Source organism: Corvus hawaiiensis, chromosome 30 (assembly GCF_020740725.1).
Source record: "Corvus hawaiiensis isolate bCorHaw1 chromosome 30, bCorHaw1.pri.cur, whole genome shotgun sequence".
NCBI lineage: Eukaryota > Metazoa > Chordata > Aves > Passeriformes > Corvidae > Corvus > Corvus hawaiiensis.
The window spans coordinates 19,349,066-19,368,655 of NC_063242.1; the positions used below are offsets into that span (position 1 = coordinate 19,349,066).

A 19,590-nucleotide genomic window follows, 5' to 3' on the forward strand; every position below is an offset into this window, starting at 1 on the left:
GCCCCAGTGTTATTAGACTACACACATAAGAGAAGAATGTTGTAAAATGCCTCCTGAGTCTCAAGGTCTTTGTTCCTCCCAGGATTCAGTTACTATGCAGGATGGTAAGACCTAGCCCACAATTAGAGCCTGCCCTTTAAGTAGGCTATTTAGCTAAATAAATCAAAAGCAGCCCTAAATTTCATTGGTAAATAGTGTGCACAGTCTTAAAAATAACAAGATCAAGTTATGATCTTGGTTTATTAAAAACACTGATAAAATTATTGTAAACAAAGCATAATGGAAAAATTATGAAGGCATGCATTTAAAGGTGATAAATATTTTAATTACTGTAGGCCAACAAGCTTGAGCCTTGGAGCGAAGCTGAAACAAGATACATCCTAAACTATTGTATACCAACTTGATTTAATAATCTAAAATAGTTTCATAATCCAGTCTGTTGAATCCAATTATAAACATTTTCTATAAGTAATGTGTTGTAATAAACCCATAATCACATGATTAAAGTAGTCAATCTTGAAGAATTTCAGGAAAATTCCAAAACATTCTAGTATTACTGATTGACTTCTTTACATGTGAGGTTTATGTCCTGTCCTTTTCATACAATGTGTAAGTCTTGTACTGTAGTAAAATGAAGAAAAAACCAATTATTTTTTATTTAAAAACTTAAAAAAAAATTAAGCCCAGCTTTATTAAGAGGCTTTCACTTCTGTAGGTTTCAGTGTGAATGTCAGCATAACACTTGTGGGGAAACCTGTGATCACTGCTGCCCTGGATATAATCAGAAACAGTGGCAACCTGCAACAGCTGGGAGCACAAACATATGTGAACGTGAGTAGCCAAAAAGATGGTGGGTTAAAAGAGATACTGACAAGAGGGTGGGAATTAGCTGTAGCACACATGTTCATGGAACATAACCAGCATGCTTTAACACCCTTTTTTTCTGTATAGAGAAAATTCTTTCCATACAGAAAACGGAAAAATGCAGTGAATATTATTTATGTTCTTCTTTCTTATTAAACAGTGAAAATACTAATTTGTGTGAGAATATGACATGAGAAAAGTGGAAGACTTTTTGTAGAACATTGAGTCAACATCCCTCCCCAGTCATAGCTGTCTGCTGACAGGCTATGGCTTTACAAGCAGAGCAGAGACTATAGGCACCTTTACAACTCCAGCATATTCCTTTCCATTACCCTGCCTCTTGGTGTTCAGGTTGCAGAGATGTTGCTTGAGGCTGCCACTGCTTACAGGTGCTTGAGCTGACCCTCCCTTCTCAGGCTGAGTTGCCCCTCACTGACCATATGTCAGTGGCACAAAGGTGTTCCTGGTGGGGAATCCTGGTGATTCCACAGTTGTACCTCTTCCCATCCTTGTATTTGGGAGTTTGGGGTATGATATCCCTACAGACTGACTAGTCAAGCTGGAGAAGCCCATTCATTTGCCTTTCTCCCAGTTCCCCTGTGTTTCATTATTTTGTTAAAGAAAGTGACAGCATGGACCCTCTTTTGGTGATGGGTGTGTACTGTCACACATGGGTGTTTTGCATCCCCCAGACAGAAACCAGGTAGGGTGGTTGCCATCTCTGTGCACAGCCATTTCCTTTGTGTCTGGCCCAATTTATTTTTCTCGTCTGCCTTTCCTGAGAGTAGCATAGCCAGTGGGTACAAACCGGTAACAGGAGAACCTTACCTGAAAGCCAAAGAGATGGACCTATATAATTAGTCTGAGGAATAAAGAGATGGCTTGTTTAATTAAAACTGCAGTACTATGACTTGGGATGCGGGAGGGAGGTTGTGTGTGATTAAAATGTTTGATAGGAGGCAGGCATGTTGGGACACAATTTTTTGAACAATATTTGAAACCCCATTTAAGTACCCCTCTTTGAAAGGAAAACATTTTCTGCCAGAAAAGAGGTAGACAAAGAGCATAAATAATGTCATGTTTTTTGAAGAATGAGTTTATAGAGGATCATCTATAAGATTCTGAGCCAAAACCACTTCGTTTCTAACTAACGCTGAAAAAATTTCCTTTTTAGTATGGATTGCTCCTAGCAGTTTGAGGTGATTTGTTGAGAGCGTTTGCCAGGTGCAGGCTTCTTTTGCTGGCAGTCAGGAGTGAGGGAATTAAAGCAATCTTGTTCATCTTTCCAGAAGCCTGAGGTTCCTTGAGAGAAACTGCTTGAAAGAGGTTGGTGGGAGCTTATAGGGATCAGCCCAACATTTGGCTGTGAGCTTCCCAGTACGTATGGATCAGCAAATGGCCCAAAGTGGTGAAAAGGTGTTTGATGAGGTAGAAGGGGGTTCTATTCCCCTATCAGTGAAAATGCTATTACTATAATCAGAGGAAGCAATTTTCCATTGCTGTTAGAGCACATAGCTGAGCTGTACCTCACAGATGGTTTGGCCCTAGAGGCAAGGGAGGTTTTATTTACATTGTTAATTACATGTATATATATATATATGTTTTATATATATATACTATCTTTTTTTCCTTTTCTGACTTAATATCTTAAGCCGGCATCTCATTGTGTAATTTTTGGTTTTCTTGAAGAATTATATGAGTAAGAAAACCCAAAGATCTTCATAGGCTATTGCAGCCTGGCCAGGGAACCCAGTCTTGAACCCTATCCAGTTCTTGTCAGCAGACCATAAGAGAACCTGATATCAGGGCACCTCCTCAGCTGTGTGGTTGGTAATTTTTGGGAAAAGGTTTCCTTATCCACAGCTCTTCAGAGAAAAAGACATAGAGAAGATACAGAGAATGATCTAGTTTCTCTTCTCGTCTGTATGATTATGTAGCAAGAATGGAGAATCAGTTGTCCCTGAGTTGTGCTCCCAGTTGTACCAGGAACTGGGAATAGACTTTGGAAGAATTACCTCCCATTTGCTTCTCTCATCCTGAAGAAGGGCCAGAGCCCTTAGCTTCTGTAACCCATTACCTTTCAGGGTATTGTGTCCCCTAGTCCAGATGAAGGGAGGATTTCCCTAAACATGAAGTAATAGCTTTATCAAGTCATAACTTCAGGAATTTCCTGGGAAGGTTGCCCTGGGGTGCTGAAGCAGCTGTAATTAAAAGATCAACTAGCACTGAGATGCTTGGGGAAGCTTGGTTTTGCTTTCTTCATTCTTTTAAAAAACATACCATTTTCCTCTCCAGCAAAGAAGGAAGATCAGATCAGGAAGAAAAGAGGACATGGAATGAATTTATGGCCCTTTGATTTATTCTATTTTGTTTGCTGTTATGGTTGGTTACTACTCAGGATTATATTATAGCCAAGTTTGCTGGTATATCTGTATCTACAGCTGAATATGAGAGCTCTTTGGTGTAGGTCTTTTTATTTAAATGTATATATCTTTTCTATAATTGTTAATTTTAAATAAAGGTTTAGTGCACATTGCATCAGTCCAGATGTATTTTTGAGGCATGAAAAAATAAGATAAACATTTGAGCATGTTTTTGATAATTTAGAAAAAACTGCTGTGGCCATTCTTCTGGAGCTTCCTAGTCCTGCGTTTATGCATAACTAGTTTAGTTTTGAGATGGTACAACTGTTGCCTTCTCTGATAAGACTATCTGCATGTTTTCTTCATGTCTACATTACTGTACTATGTTTCTGGTATGAAAATCCAGTTGTTTATGGGTAAATATGTGCATTTGAGTATACTCCAGTATGCCTGAGTGTATGCACACATAAAAAAATCTAATCTTCTTTTCTACCTCTGCTAGAGGTAAATGCTGGAGATTGCTAAATTCCATCATTATAAAAAAAGCTGACTTGGAATATTACTTTTTCAGCCTGCAATTGCCATGGACATGCCACTGATTGTTACTATGATGCTGACGTTGATCAGCGTCGAGAAAGCTTAAACATCCATGGGCATTATGAAGGTGGAGGAGTCTGCATTAACTGCCAGGTAAAAAGGTCATTTTGATCAGTTTAAATAAATGTGTACACCAGTAGTTTTGGGTCTGACCAGTCCAGATAGGCCCATTTCTCTGATGGTGTTATTACTTGTACTCAAAGTGTGGAAAAAGGTGCGTGAAAATAATTTACCTTGTTCAGCATTGCTTGTTAATGTGTAAAAGACACATAAAAATTGTATTGATGCTCAGTCCTGTGTGATCGAAATAGAACCACACAATGTAACAATTTAATCAACTGTAAAAATTCCCTTTCCTCTTGTTACAAACTCTGCCATTTCCCTGCTTAACAGAAGGAAGTAAAATTAACCAAATAAAATGCCAGCTCAGGCTCAGCTGGTTCCTTACTGCAGCAAAAGGCAGAGGGCTCTCTGTCATCAGTGGAAATAAAGGAGGATGTAGACTATACCAAGATGGAAAGTTATAGGTATTGGGAAAGCACAGAATCATAGAAGGGACCTCTGAAATTCTTTGGACTAGTGCTCCACTCAAACCAAGGCTAGATGCAAAATTATATCCAGCTGCACTGAGAAACAGTTGAATTCTGAAAATTTCTGAGGATGCACTTTACACGCACTCTGGGTAATCTTTTACAGCACTTAATCACACTCTTGTTCAGTAGGAATTTCTCCAATTGCAGGTTGTGATAGTTGGCTTTTGGGCTTTTGCTGTGCTTATGTGAGAAGAGTTGGTTCTGTCTTTTGTGTAGAGGAAGGATGTCTTAGGTAGAGGAAAATGACCATTTAGGCACCTCCCCCCTCCAAGCCAACCAAAGTCATTCCCTCAGGTTCCCCTGAAAACTGAGGGAATGAGCTCCAGCCCCATAATTATCTTAGAGGCTCCATTGGATTCAATCAGAAGTTTTAAATTTGGAATCAGAGACTTTACACTGTGTCTGTCATAAAAGGATAGCACGCTCTTGGAAAGAATGAGAATTTCTTTCATTCTGATTTTGTTCTACTCTAGCAATGACTATGAGGAAAGATCAAACAAGACTCCGATAAAGATCTGATTTTGGACTTCTCTCTGCTTTGAGCGGGACTGAACTACTTGACCTCCTGAGGTCCCTTACAACCTAAGTTATTCTTTGGTTCAGTGATCTCACGGTTAAATAAATCCAGACTTACTTGGAAGTCTGTCTTCCTTTTGTTGTCAAGTCATCTGATGTATAAGCAGCTGACCAGAATTCTGCATTACAACAAAATTATCATCAGTTCTATGTTCCTGTGAAACCTGTGTGTCATGATTATGTAATACCATGCTGTGCATTTGAAAATACAGCTGTATTTAAGCAACAGAAAAGGGAAATATCCAGTGAACAGTATGTTTTCCATATTCTTCTTAATATAATCAGATGTTGTCCAAAAGGCAGGCAGAAGAGAGTAGAGTTATTTTTACTAATGTGAGTAGAAGAAATGTTCTTTGTGTTCCAGTTGACGTTTCTGCGCAGAACTTTGCTCATGCAGTCTGGCAAGATTTCCCATGTTGGTCCTTTCTGTCAGCTCTTTGTTCATGAAAGAACATTTCTTTTAATACTGCTTCCAAGATAGAAAATAGCAAAATTAGTCTAAATCTACAAGTCCTGGTTATATGACTGATACGAATTGTTTATAATTAATTTTGTGGAAGTTAAGGTGGATTAAATGAGTTTACCATAGATCCAATTATAGCTTTCTTTTTTTTTTTTTTTTGTTTTCATCGACAAAGCGCATTAATTTTAGTTTAATTTTACTGTTTGTGTCAGGGGAAAGAAACATTTTAGGAATGGATGCCTGAACAAAGAAGTGATGTAATTGATAGATAGAAGATAGAATCAGTTTCTTTAGAGTATGATGACAAAGGAGCTCTGGAAATCACATAGTCCTACTCAAAGTAGGTGTAATTAGATCAGGTTGCTCAGGAACTCATTCCTCCAAGCTTGGAACACCTCCAAAGATTGGAATGCCACAACCACTCATGGCAACCTGTTTCAGTGTTTGACTGCCTGCATGATAAATTTTGTCCCTAATATCGAACTGAAATTTTCCATGTTCCAGTCTGTGCCTATTGCCTCTCATCCTTTTGCTGAGCACCTCTCCTAAGAGTCTGGGTCCATCCCCTTTGTATTCTCTGATCAGGCAGTTGTAGGGAGCAATAAATTCACCCTTCTCTTCTCAACGCTGAAGAAACCCAACCATCTCAGCCTCTTCTTTGATGGCATGTGCTTCAGTCCCTCACCATCTGAGTGGGTCTGTCCAGAGCACCTGTCATCGTATCACACAGCTCCATGAGGTTGATTGGGCATACTTTGCCCTAGGCACACTATGCTGGATGTGTCCCATCACCTTCCTGTCCTTTGTATGTTCTAAGATAATTTGTTCACTGGATCTCCTTCCCTGGTGAGCAGTGGGCCCCTACCCCCTTAGCTTTTCTTTTGCTGCTGCTCTACTCTTGGAATCTTTCTTTTTGTGTTTCACCTTCCTTCCTCATTTTATCTCTGCTAAGCTTTGGCTTTCCTAACTCCACTACTGCATGTTTGGGCAATGTCTTTCTCTTGCCACCAAGTAGCCTGTCCCTGCTTCCACCTTCCGTGTACTTTCTCTTTGAGTTTGAGATCAATCAAGAACTCCATGTTTATCTGTGCTGGCCTTCTGCCATGCTTGCACATTGGAAAGAACTTCCTTGTTCTAAGGAGGCTGTCTATGAGCTCTTGGTCCCTGTTCCCACCCAGGACACTTCACACAGGATCTTGTCAAGCAGCTATCTGAACAAGGACAAATCTGATTTTCAGAAGCCCAGAACTGTAATTCTGCTATTGTCTTGTTTGCTTGTCTTTCATACATTGAAAATAACTTCTGGATTAACTGCACCCTGCTGCATTGTCTCTCTGGCATCCTCCTGAAGCTCTGTCTGGGCTGGGGCCATTGATGTGCCACTAGAGTGAGCACCAGTAGCCACTGAAGAATGTGCAGACTCCTGAGTGCCCTGCTCATGAACTGCCCACCAGTCCATCCAGGAAAGGCTGTGTCCCTGCACAGCCCTGAATTGCAACACTCCCTAAGGAGGAACTAAACAGGGAGCGGGAGAAATGCTTTGGTTGCTCCAGGGCAGAGCTTCCTGCTCTGGTTCCCCAGCTCTCATGTCTATGAGCTCATCAGGATGCCTCATGACCATGATTTACTCAACTAGTACTTGCCATCACTGCTGTAATTCAAATTGCTTAGGATCTTTTTGTGTGTGTGTGTGCCTAAACCACTTATTTATAGAGACATATACTTTTCTAATGGAAAATCTGGTTTGAACTGCACTGTTCAGCTTTTGGTTTATTTTGGTCTTGCTGATCTTAGACACAAGGTATTTGAAAATTAATATACAGTATAAGGAAAAATTCATTATGCAGTTGCTTGAACAATATATACATCATAGTAAGAAAGTAGCCTAAAAAGAGATATTATATGATATAAAGCAATATTTTTTCAATTTTTTTTTAATGGGAGGAGGGGTTTATAGTGCTTTAAAGATAAAATTCAGCTGCTTTATGTGAGAATACCACAATTCAGAAGCCTGTAGAGAACAGGTGGTTAAAGAACACCACATAATGATTGATGTCTATTGCAGTCCTATTCCATTCTTTTTTCCCCTTCTTAGTTGTACATAGAAACAGTGTAAAGGATGTTACTGTTTCTTAATTCTTCCAAGTTCCTCTCTTTATCTCATATTATCCTTTTGTTTTATTTTGCACAGCATAACACAGCTGGGATCAACTGTGAGAAGTGTGCAAAAGGCTACTATCGTCCTCACGGTGTTCCAGTGAGAGCTCCCGGTGGTTGTATACGTGAGTCCTTCTCTATGGAGTATCTTCTCCTGGTGGCTTGAGGGATTTGGGCTATAATCAAGGCATAGGGTGCATCTTTTGGGGAGGCAAAAATGAAAAAGTGGTCAAAAGATGTTGGAGAATAGCTACAAATGAATTTCTGTGTTGCTTTAAAGCTTTTAAATTGTATTCTTCTCAACTTATGTGTCATATGAGCATAAATCTTCAGAACAGCAGAAGGATAATAAGAGGAAGTAGGCCGTAAAAGGGTACTGGGGAGATAGGATGATGGAAACCTGGGGTGCTGCAATACACCCCACAGTGAGGAGGATCTCAGGATCTCTACGAAGCCATTCTCATCTCCTGCTCTCGTGATCTTGTTTCTCTTAGCTCTCTGATGTACATGTGAGGTATCCTGTGACTCTTGGGTTACTTGAAAATTTTATTCTATAGCTCAAAAGGTCACAAGGGTAACTACTCTGATCTTATGCAGTGCTGAGCCCATTGATTAGTAAGTGATGCAATGGGGTAATTACTGATAGAACATCTGAAAAAGAACTGAGTATAGGTAAGAGCGAGATGTTGGATTATGAACAGGCTGAAGGAGCCATGTGACAGGTAGAAGGAAACTACAGTTATGTTGTGTTTGGGGATTGAAAGGAGTGGGAAGTCAGCAGAGCTGTGGTCATAGTGTTGCATGTAGTGTGTAAGTGAAAGGGAATAGTGTGGTGCTTAGCCTAGATCATGGAGACAGAGGAGTTGTTGCCACAGGAAAATTGCTGCAGTCCTGTGGAGGAACAACGTGCAGCTTTTGGAATTAAAAAACCCTGAACACTCTAAGAAAATAACATGGGTTTTCCTTTTAAGGGATGTATTGGTGATATGTAAGTACTTGGGAAATGTTAACTCTTTAAATAATGAGTCATTCACATCTGCAAGTTTATTGTTATAATGCCATTGTGCGCTGCTGTAAAAGGCAAATTAATTCTTTTCCAAAGAGTGCCTAATTGCTGGTGCTTTTACTTAGCCTGCAGTTGTAACTTGGAGCATGCAGATGGCTGTGAGGAAGGGTCTGGCCGCTGCTTCTGTAAGCAGAATTTTCAGGGAGACCACTGTGAACGCTGTGCTGACGGATTCTATGGTTATCCATTTTGTGTCTGTAAGTATACAAGTAAAATTGCCCCTTTTTCCGTATTTTAAATGTGCATTAAAGAATTAATGGTTTTCACGCCTCTTGACTTGGTTGAAAAACATCTGGCATCTCAGCTTCACATGTTTATGTGTTCTGATAAATCAGTTGTTATACTACTGAAGAGAGTTGGGTTTATTTAACAAAATGATAGCGACTTGAAAGACAAAGAGATTGTGCTGCATTCTCACAATTCTGCATTCATTGGAGACATCAAGTTTACAGCCTATTCTCAGTAAGTTGTGAACTCTAGTCCTAAAGCCCTGAACAAATTGTTTAAACATGTGTCAGGATTTGTGGGGATAAAGACCACCTGGAAGGGAAGTAGTTCTATGTCTGTAATAGAGCAAATGGGTGTGTGTTCTCCTTGACACCTCCTAGGATTTGGAACTTGCCTCTCTGATAAACAATGCTTTTCCCATAAAAAATTATATATAAAATAACTGAGCAGGAAATGTAGCATCAGGATTGTATTTGCTGCATAAAAGCTTCTGACTCCATGAAAAGATTGCAAAAATGCATCAGTGGGATGTTTTGTGCCCTCAGGAGAAAGAAGTGTGTTTCTGACAGCTGATAAAAAACAAGGGTTGATCTGGGACCAGATCTGAGGTCTGACTAGAAGAGAGGTACCACAATAAAAACACAAGAAAACAATACAAAACAAAGGAAAAAAAACCCTGTGAAAATTGAATGTTATCTGAATTCAATGTCTGTGATAGAATAAATCCTGTCTGTACAGTACATTCTAGATTATCACATCTCCTATATCCTCATGATTGAAATCCAACATTTTTACCTAAGTTCATCTCAGGTAGACATTGATCTAAGTCCCATGGATGTTTGTAGCTCATTGATTTTGGATTCTATCTCAATGCAAGAATGTTTAAGAATGGGAAAGACAATCCAGCAATCTGGAGGACTCTCAAGTAAAAGCTCCTAAGATGTACTGTACATGTCATAACTTATGGCAGTTCACGTATCAAGTGGTAATGCCACACAGAAAGAGATGGACCTTCAGCTGGAAGCAGGAAATGTGACGTAAATATGGAGCTCCTTAGATAACTCTCACAATGCTGTCTAGTGTAAGAAAGCTTTCTGCGTAAAAGGATAAGGGAGCAGGAAAGCAGCCTTGTGGCATTTCTGAATGGTGTCTGGCCTTTCATGCTGCTTTTTAGAGAAGGGAAGTTTGTACCTGAATTGGAAATCAAAAGTACACTGTCTCTTATCTCTTTCCTAAGAAAACTAAAGAAAACTAAGCTGAAGTTGGTTACTAGAGTCATATGCATATTGTGCTCTCTATATTGACAGGAGGTTGCTTCATTATTCGTCATGATTTTTAATGAAATGAATGTGTTTGTTTCAAATACCTCGTTGTTTCTTCTGTTTTAAAGATACTCCTGTATATCCTTTTACTTCTTCGATTCCAAGAGATGCTGTGGCTGGTGACATAATAGGCAAGTTCTTGGTGTTTTTTTCCCCATTTCATTGTTTTTCCCCATGTTGCTGTTTTTCACTGTTTTAGTGGCGCCTGGTCTTTTGTAGAATCATTGAGTTGATCTTTATGTAGTAGTTTTGCCTCTGTTGGTATTTATCTTTCAAGAGAACCTCTGTTCTTGCCAGAAGTTCATCATATTGTCATGTTTGTACTAAGCAGTTTAGTGGGCTAGCTCCAGAAAGAGTTACGGATCAAAGTAACTTCGGCCAGCCTCCGGCAAACATCTGCAGGAGGGGCTGACCATCTTGTTTGGTGCACTTAAGAACAGATCCATCAAGACTTTCTGACATGTACAGCTCTCTGACACAACAACCATTGCTTTGCAGTGTAAATCTCTTTCTTCAGGCTAACTGGCCTCTGCCTCTGGACTGTCCTCTCTCACCTGGCAAATTGTACATTGCCCTTGGCACTGAAAGATTTTGATTTCTAAGAAAGGTTCATATTTCTTTTTCAGCTCACTGCAAAGTTGCCTCCACACAATGATTCCCTTGGTAGGCTTACATTTTTTAGTCTGTATTATCATACTGCACAACAGAGACATCATCACAGCTAGCACTTAATCATTTGCATACTTATAATGCACTTCACCTTTTTACAGCATCCATAATAATTGCCCTGGTAGACCTCGGTGTGCTCTGTTGCATATCCCCTTTTCTCACAAATTTTTAAAAGGAAGAAGAAGGAAAACTCTGAAGGAAAGTGAATAAATATAACAGGAGAAAACATCTTGAGCTATTTACAATGAGCAGCATCAGAATTTGAAGGCATAACAAAGGCAGCTGCCTCTAAGAGGAAGTTTCTGTAGAAGTAGTAAGTTTGTGCTGTTAGACTAAGCACAATTACAGGTTGTTTTTTAAATGAGATTTGCATGTAAGGCTCATACAAATAGGGTATTTTGGTTCAAGAGTAATATTTACCAACTACTGATCTGTTTTTCTCTGAAAAATGATAATGAATTCTGTGATTTGATGCACTAACTTTGTTTCTTTTTCTTCTCCTTTCCTGTTTTAACTAGAAGGAGGCTGCAAACCAGGGTATTTTGGCCCCCAGTGTCTGCGTAAGTGATGTCATTTCTTTGACACTTGGAGTCTGTGCTCCAGCATAAATGCCAGCCTTTGGCTTCCAAGGGAAGTAGGAGCTTTAAGATCATAATACTGCAAATGTTTTCTTTACACATTGCTCTTCAGCGTGCCAGTGCCATGGTGCAGGAGTGCTGGGCAGTGACTGCGATGGAAGCACCGGGCAGTGCAGATGTCGAACTGGATTTGGGGGTTTTTCCTGTGATACCTGTGCAGCTGGGTATTTTCAGTACCCCTTCTGCCAGGGTAAGCCAAACATTCCCTTTTGGCAAGCATATCCAAAACACCAAGGTTTATCCTGAAGGGTGTTGTTATTTTGCCATGGACATGTATTCATAGCAGGCTGTCCCAAAACTCACACAAGTCAAAGGAGAATAATGTGACAAGGGAAGATTTTGATCTAAAAATGCCCCCCTTTCCTTGGTTGCTGTCTGCTGTTTGATTCAGCTGCCAGACTCTAGTTTGTGGTTGGATTTAGTAACATTAATTAAACTTAGAATAACTTTGGAAGCATTTCTGTTACTTATCCTTGGCATTTTTTTTTTTTAAATTGTGTTTGATATAAGTTAGCAACCTCACTTTGATGCACCAAGCTACCCTATCTAATCAATACTAGAAAACTGACTGTTTTTGAACATTAATAACTGTCTCTATACTGTCTTTCTAGGCAATTTATTAACCACTCTCACCTGAGATTGTAAATCTAAACCATAAATTGTTTGGGTTCAGTCCCAGAAGTGATGGAACTACTTTCAATAGCTGGCATACCACTTGGGACTGATAAATCAGACTCTCAGTGGGGCCAGGCCAAATGTAGTGCTTTGACACTGATAACTGAACTTTGAGCCAGCGTCACTGCTCTTTCGTTAATGTTTTCCTTGTTCCTGAATTTTTACAGATGTGAGCAATCAATAAAAGCTGTTATGAACCCATATAAATTTGATGGGAAAATTGTGGTTCTCTTGAGCATCAGGGAGCAGGGAGTTGCTTTTTCTGCTCTTTTTTCCATATATATTTTTATTTCAAGAAAGATAAAAGAAGAGAGCCTGTGCCTGTGCAGAAGCTGCCTCTGAAGTATCTCTTCTCATTGGCAGTGTGTGAATGTAACTTGCTGGGTACCCAGCCAGAAGTCTGCGATTTTCTTGGGAGGTGTCTTTGTCGCTCAGGGGTCGCTGGACTTCAGTGTGACAGCTGCCAGTCTGGCCACCACTCATTCCCTGCCTGTCAAGGTAAGGCTGCTCATTGCATGTACAGCATCAAACAGGCCCCTGAAAAGGCAGACAGGAGTGCTTTCCAGGACAGCAGCCAAAGCAACGTTCACAGCAGCAAACGGGCAACTCCCTCTTCTGCTCTACAGTGAAATCCTCATATATTCTAATTCTCCAATTTCAGGCATGTTTCAATAGTAGGGAAGAATTCTATAGTCCTTTTCCTCACAGGCTTTTTTTTTTCCCTCATGGTCAGACTGATGTACCCTCAGTCAGCACAGCTGTCTTACTTATAACCAAAGCATTTGAAAGCTGTTCTCACATGGAGGCCCACAGCAACGGGGCACACTTGACTGCTGAGGAACCAGCAGAGCAGAGCTGTGAAGCACCGGTCTGAATTTGCAGAGGGTCCTTGTTTGCTACTTTGTAAAATGTGTGTTCTGTAAATATGAAAATCTGAAGCCCTCGTTTTGCCCTTCATGGTGGTTTCTCACTCATTTTAAGATCACCTGACAAGCATTGACCCAACCTCTCTCCATGTAGGCATGAAACATGAAAGATCTCTATGGGGTTTCCCACCAAGGACTAGCCTGCTTTTTCACAAGACAGGGAAATTAATGGAGTATAACTTTTGAGTATCATAATGGTCTTGTGTGCATACGAGGACTCCCATCAAGTCCTACTTGGCCCTAGGTTTTATCTGCCTTTAAAGTGAGTGAGAGAGGGACCCTTAATCCTTAGTGATTTTTCCATTGAGAAAGAATATAGAGTATTATAGAGTTCTGGTATGTGCTTTCCTGTACTGATTAACAAGATTAATGTATAACATTATGATTTGCTTTCTTCTCTCTTGTTATTTTTGGCTATTGGCTATGTCAGTCTTCTTCCTTTGGGCTTATGCAGTTGTTTATCTCTGATAAATGGACAGCAGAATTCTTTATGGCCTCGTGACCTGGTTTCAGCTGGGGAAGAGTTAATTTTATTCCTAATAATGTGTACAGTGCTGTGTTTTACCTTTTTTCCCAATTCTTTTCCCCATCCCATGAGCGGGGTGTGAGTGGCTGCGTGTACCTGGTTGCCAGCTGGGGTTAAACTGTGGCACCTTGCAAAGACAGACTGTGTTGTGTTACCAAACAAAATGGGTGGAATAAAGAAATACCTACCACATAATTGTGGGTTTTATGGTTTGGAGTAGATGAACATTTTTAATGAAAAACATAAAATCAGGATCCTGCATTGGTACACACTGTTCACTGGTCTTAAAATAACCTTTTTTTTTTCCCTAGAACAAAATCAAGTAGCAATCTTAAAGCAAATCAAACCCATATTGAATATGTTTGATCTTGGAGCACCAAAAGCTGAAAAGAGAAATAAAAGCTTAAAAGAGCATGCAAAAACAAATTGTAAAAGACAGATAAAAATAGTTGAAAATACAGTCAGTGGGATTACTCAGAACTGCTGCAGTTCACAGTTTGTTCAGTTAAAATGAGCTGCCATGGGTTTAAACATAAATTAACACAGCATTCTGCAAGCTGTGGTGGAAAGTGAGCAGCCCAGCCTGCTACTCCTGTAAAGAGCTGTCATCTTCAAAAGGGAGACAGACCTGTATTTTTTGGGCTGCTGTGACTAGAACTGATCTCTCTGGTCTTAGCTTGTTGAACTCAATAGAAGCTTTATTCAAATAAAGTGGTATCAAAACAAAGCCTTTAAACAAAACAGTGATACTAAAATTAGGAGAGAATGCAATATAATAGCCAGCTGATGGGGGACTGTAGTGTAGGTGATGTTCTTGGAAGCTTCAGTATTTGTATTTCTCTTACACTAACTTCCTAGCAAGCCCTGTGTCTTTCCAAGCATCTTTAAAGTAAACACAGCAAAGTCAGATGTTTTTGACTGCAGCAGAAAGAGGAACCAAAAGGGGGAACCAGAAACATGAACATGTAACAGGAAGACAGTGTTTGTTTTATATTCATGTCAGTCAGCCCTTTCTGCCAGTTGTAACTTCCAAGTGGTTAACTACAGCACTTCATCTTGTACTTGGGACAGCTGGGATGCCCAGATGGGGTCCCATTCCTGTACCTGTGAAGCGTGACCCTGCAGAACATTCCAGCATCATCTCAATAAAATAGGAAGTCTTGTCTTCTGCTCTTAGCCAAAATAGTGGTAATTCCATGAGAAGTTTATTGTTAATAGTTGACAACATCCTTTGAGTATATATTTTAAAGATTCTTTTAAGTATTTCTCTCATGTGACATTCTTTCCAAATGTGAGATGGATTTCTGTCCCTTACATGTGTCTTGCAAGGCATCAAACTGAATCTCTTAGCTGTGCATTACAGAATTGCAAGAACCAAGATTATCAGTGGTTGAGGAGGCAATTGCAGAATAACCATCTGTTTCAGGATATTTATTTTTGGTGGTAAAATCATGGTTTGTCTGGTTTTCTGAATGCAAATGATTGATTTACATTCAAAGGTAAGTTTTTTGGCAGATTCTAGATTTAGATGTGCATCTGTTATTTTTTTTCTCTGAGCAGAATGCAGTTGTGATGGGGAATACATGTGGTCCTGGAGGGCGGTGTCTGTGCCATAGTAACTATGCTGGGCTTAGATGCAACCAGTGTGCTCCAGGATATTACAGCTATCCCAACTGCTTGCATGAGTAAAAGACTCCCCTAGTTTTTCTGGGGTTTTCCTTCTTATATCTGCAACACGGAAGAAAAGAAATCTTCTCAAATATATGTCCATTTAAAAGATTTCCATTTTGATGGCACAGAAACTTTGAGAAAATGTCTGTCAGTTCCATAGGTTAGTGTTCTGTTTTTCCAAGTGACTGCTTTGCATACAAACCCAAATACTATAAATCAGGCTAAATACACATTTAAAAAATAATTGTTAAAGGCTTCTGCTGTCTTGGAGTTTAAGGTATTTGAGTCCCTCCGAGGTAACATATTAAAAAGCCCTTTCAAGCTCACACCTGCCACATTGTGCTTCTTCACTACTCCATTCCACAGCTCTGTTTTCAAAAGATCTTTCACTGTGTTTGTTTTATAAAGGTATCAACAGCGAGTGTGACCCTGCAGGTAGCGTTGGTTCTCATTCTGTAAGTATTCTGCCATTGCAGCTAACAGTGCATGTTAATCATTTATGTACCTTTGCTGAACACATCCAACTCCTTTCTCAAGCCCTGAAGCCTGCTCTTAGACTCTAAAAGAATTGCACGAGTTTGTTTGCAGAGTATGGGCAGAAAGAAATGTTTTGTTTTGTTCTTTGGTCATACCAGTGCAAACCCTTGTCAAGGGTGGGGGCTTTTTATCTTTTATATGCATACTGTTTATGTCTTTTTGGTGTACTCTTAACACTAACATATACATGAAGCTATAAGCCTATGCATGTCTCTAAGACCTGGTTCTGGGTTGCAACAGGCCTTTCAACATGAAATTATTCTTGAAAAACCATTACATCTTTGTTGCTGTTCCACTATTACTGTTATTAATATGATGATGGTTATTAGTGGTTGCATATTACCAGAAATCACAGTCATTGTTAAATGTGTAGCAAAGACCACCTAGAGGGTGAGTCTGATGGATAGTAGGGGTACCTATGTAGGCTCCTGTATAGGGTTATGTCTGTCTTCCACCAATAAAGATAAGACTAAATATGAAAATGAATTATTGTTTTTAAGAAAATATGGGGTTTATACTTTGTGCAAAGCAGTTAATACTTCAGAGCAGTTCTAATAAGGCTATAAAAGAATTGGAAAGCACATCCTTTGGGACCCTTAGAATAAATTAGATTCATGAAAAATATGCAGGGTGGAGTAATCCTGTGCTGATAGTATGAGACAAAAATCTAAGATGTCTGAATCAGCCTGAGATCCGTGTATCTGTAAAAGTCAGTAAACTGCATGAGCTCTTAACAATATTAGTTTTTTCTTAGTAGTAAAGAGCAGTAAGTTTTTTATGAAACAGGAGAACCCATATTAGCTCCTTTCTGTTGTTAGGGATATTGTCAATGTCTCCAGAACGTTGAAGGTCCTACCTGCAGTAAATGCAAACCCTTGTACTGGAACCTGGCCAAAGAAAACCCCGAGGGATGTACAGGTATGGCTTCACGACACGTTTTTCTGGCTTATGAAATGTAGTCATCTGCCTTCTCTGACACTATCTTTGCTGCTCTTTGTGACTTTCACAACTCTGGTTAACAGCATGTCTCTCATGCTGCTTAATTGTAACACCAAATTACCCATGATACCAGCATTTACTTTCACAAAACAGCCCATAATTTCATGTGTGTTTGCACACTTGAATCAGGGTGTGCTCTGAAGTTACAATGATGTTCACTTCAGATGGCCCTATGGCAGATTTACTGGAGAGAGACAGGATTTTTGCCTGTAACCATGAAATCAGAATTTGGCTCATTGAGAAAAAAGGTGCTTTTTCACTTTATATTATTTCCTAACTTGCAGTGTAAAGCCTTCTTGTGGCCTCAGGGTGTGACAAATCTGTTATGGTTTTTATCTGTATAATAATAAATCTGTGATTGTCAATGTTTTCCAACAGGGAGTATATGTTTTTCAGGCAGATAATGATAATGAAGATTAAAAAGGGTAAAGATAAAAAAATCTTTAAAGATTCTCTCCAACTATTTTCTTTGGAACAGATTCCACCACGACAGCCACTTAGATAGGATGAGTAGCTTTAGACCTGATAATGGTGTCATTACATTTTTTACTTTAGATCTCTAAATACTAAACAACTCCTCAAATATTAAGTACTGCACTTTTCACATAATTCATCTTCTCTGCCTTCAGTCAAAGAGTCAGTACTGGGTTTCTCCAAATTTCTAGGTCAGCATAGCTCCTCCCTGCAATATTTTCTCCATTTCTATTCATATGGAGAGTGGATTTGGTCCCAGAGTATCACTGCAGAATGGAAGTTGCTGGTCTGGCTGGAAGATGCTGTTTTGTATCAATTGTCTGAATGTTTCTATGAAAGAAAACAATTGTTCAAGTTGTTCAATATTAAAACTCAATTCTGTTCAATTCCAACTCAATACTGGTTTTTGTCAAATACAAGCTAGATCGCTTTAAAACACACCAGGAAATCACACATACTTAGAAGTCCTCATTCCTTCTCCTCTTTTTCTTCTCACCTCATACCATTATCTGTCTGCTGTTCTGAACCTTCCAGAGTAAAATCCACCTTGTGGCACTTTGACTCCAAATTGCAGATCCAGGGTTGTGGGGTTTTTCCCTGCAAAGTATCACGAGAAGATGAAATGCAGGTGTCATTTTTTTCTTTCATCTGTACAGCATGCCAGTGTGATGTGAGTGGAACACTAAGTGGAGTTGGAGAATGTCAGCAGGTAAAGTGAAATTAAAAGAAAGATATTCATTAAATTGATTATTGTAAAGATAAATTATTGTAACATTTTCTAAGGTAGAAATCTTAGTACTGTTTATTGCTTTTGAACATAAACCAGCTAGTTCTATACAGCAAATAGTCAATTTTATACATCCTAGGGATATATAAAGCTTTTAAAAACTTTTGTCTTCTTGAGTTTATGTATTTTCTAGTCTGTTTATTGAAGATGATAAATGACAGAAATAATGTCCAGATAATGAGGGTTTTTTGTTGAGATTAGAAAGTTTTTCCTCTTTAGAATTAGTGGGAATTCAGAGTATTGAAAGATTAAAATTCTGGAAAGGTACTGAAACATTTTTGATTATATTTATTTTTTTCACAGGAAAATGGGCACTGTTACTGCAAATCTAATGTTTGTGGAGATTCCTGTGACACTTGTGAAGCTGGTTATTATGCTCTTGAAAAAAAGAATTACTTTGGCTGCCAAGGTAAAATGAATAAAGGACATCTGTAGTGGAACATTTGCACTTAGCACAGAAGTCTTTAGAATTCCCTAGGCTATACTTTTAGAATGGGGATGTTTGGGTTACCCATGTGCACAGCATTGTGCACTGGTGCTGGTAGTTGCTTGTAATCTGTGTGACTCCTCTTTGCCTTTCAGCAGGAGAAGGAACAAGGCAGATGTTACCGCTGTGCTTCCCAGTCATTTTGTGCATGTCTTAGAAAACAGGGTGCTTTTAGACTGTGACATCAATACTTTTTTAGGAGCACTCAGCCTTTCAATCCAGCTTGAAATTTTTAGCCTTGACATACTTGTTCCTTAGTACAGCATATTATATACCTCGTTACTAGAGGTGTCCTTTAGTTGGTGCCACAAGTCCTGTCTCCTGTAGAAAGTCATTCAATATTGTTGTCCAGTGTCAGTTGAAAATATGCATGTTATATGAACACATACATTGTAATTTTGTCAGATAGATTAAATATTGGGGTACCAGACTTTGAAAAATTGACATCTTGTAAGTTTTTAAAGTTAGGTTTTAGATTTTGTTGTTTGTGGGGGTTTTTTTAATAATTATTATTTGTGGTGTTGCTACAGAAATTTTGACTTGCTAGGAAAACATCCGAATAGCTGTTCTGCAAAACTGCAGCCCTGCATTTAGCAATGTGGCATGGTCTATTATTTGAGGTTTTTTTAAAAGTGACTTTTGTTACATTCTAAGGAGAAATTAAAAAAACCACAGGCACAAACATGGGAAACTCAAAATAATTGCAGCTTATGCACATGTATTAAGTTGTGTTTGAAAGAGTCTGAAGGGCTCTGGGAGGAGGAAACGAGTCATTAATGGTGCTTAATTAGGTGAAGCCGTGGAGTGTTTTCTGGTAACTTTTGTCACTCTTTTTCTGATTGGCTTTTGCTCTTGGCCTTACAGGCTGCCAGTGTGACGTTGGAGGATCCCTCAGCCCAGCCTGTTCCCAGCCCTTGGGCAGCTGCCAGTGCAGGCCACACATCGTGGGCACGACCTGTCGGGAGTGAGTCC

General features: G+C 39.3%; 1 protein-coding gene across 2 annotated transcripts in view; it reads left to right on the forward strand.

The window, feature by feature from the left end:
* The window catches only part of LAMA3 (laminin subunit alpha 3), a 111,255-nt gene that overhangs the window by 25,048 nt on the left and 66,617 nt on the right, over positions 1 to 19,590 (forward strand). For both annotated transcript variants that reach the window (XM_048289411.1, XM_048289413.1), the window contains exons 7-19: positions 716 to 831; positions 3,799 to 3,917; positions 7,648 to 7,738; positions 8,745 to 8,876; positions 10,298 to 10,360; positions 11,417 to 11,458; positions 11,589 to 11,726; positions 12,575 to 12,709; positions 15,743 to 15,789; positions 16,690 to 16,789; positions 18,001 to 18,053; positions 18,435 to 18,540; positions 19,483 to 19,582. In XM_048289411.1, coding sequence (XP_048145368.1) covers positions 716 to 831; positions 3,799 to 3,917; positions 7,648 to 7,738; positions 8,745 to 8,876; positions 10,298 to 10,360; positions 11,417 to 11,458; positions 11,589 to 11,726; positions 12,575 to 12,709; positions 15,743 to 15,789; positions 16,690 to 16,789; positions 18,001 to 18,053; positions 18,435 to 18,540; positions 19,483 to 19,582 — 1,242 coding nt within the window. The remainder of the gene's footprint in view (positions 1 to 715; positions 832 to 3,798; positions 3,918 to 7,647; positions 7,739 to 8,744; positions 8,877 to 10,297; positions 10,361 to 11,416; positions 11,459 to 11,588; positions 11,727 to 12,574; positions 12,710 to 15,742; positions 15,790 to 16,689; positions 16,790 to 18,000; positions 18,054 to 18,434; positions 18,541 to 19,482; positions 19,583 to 19,590) is intronic.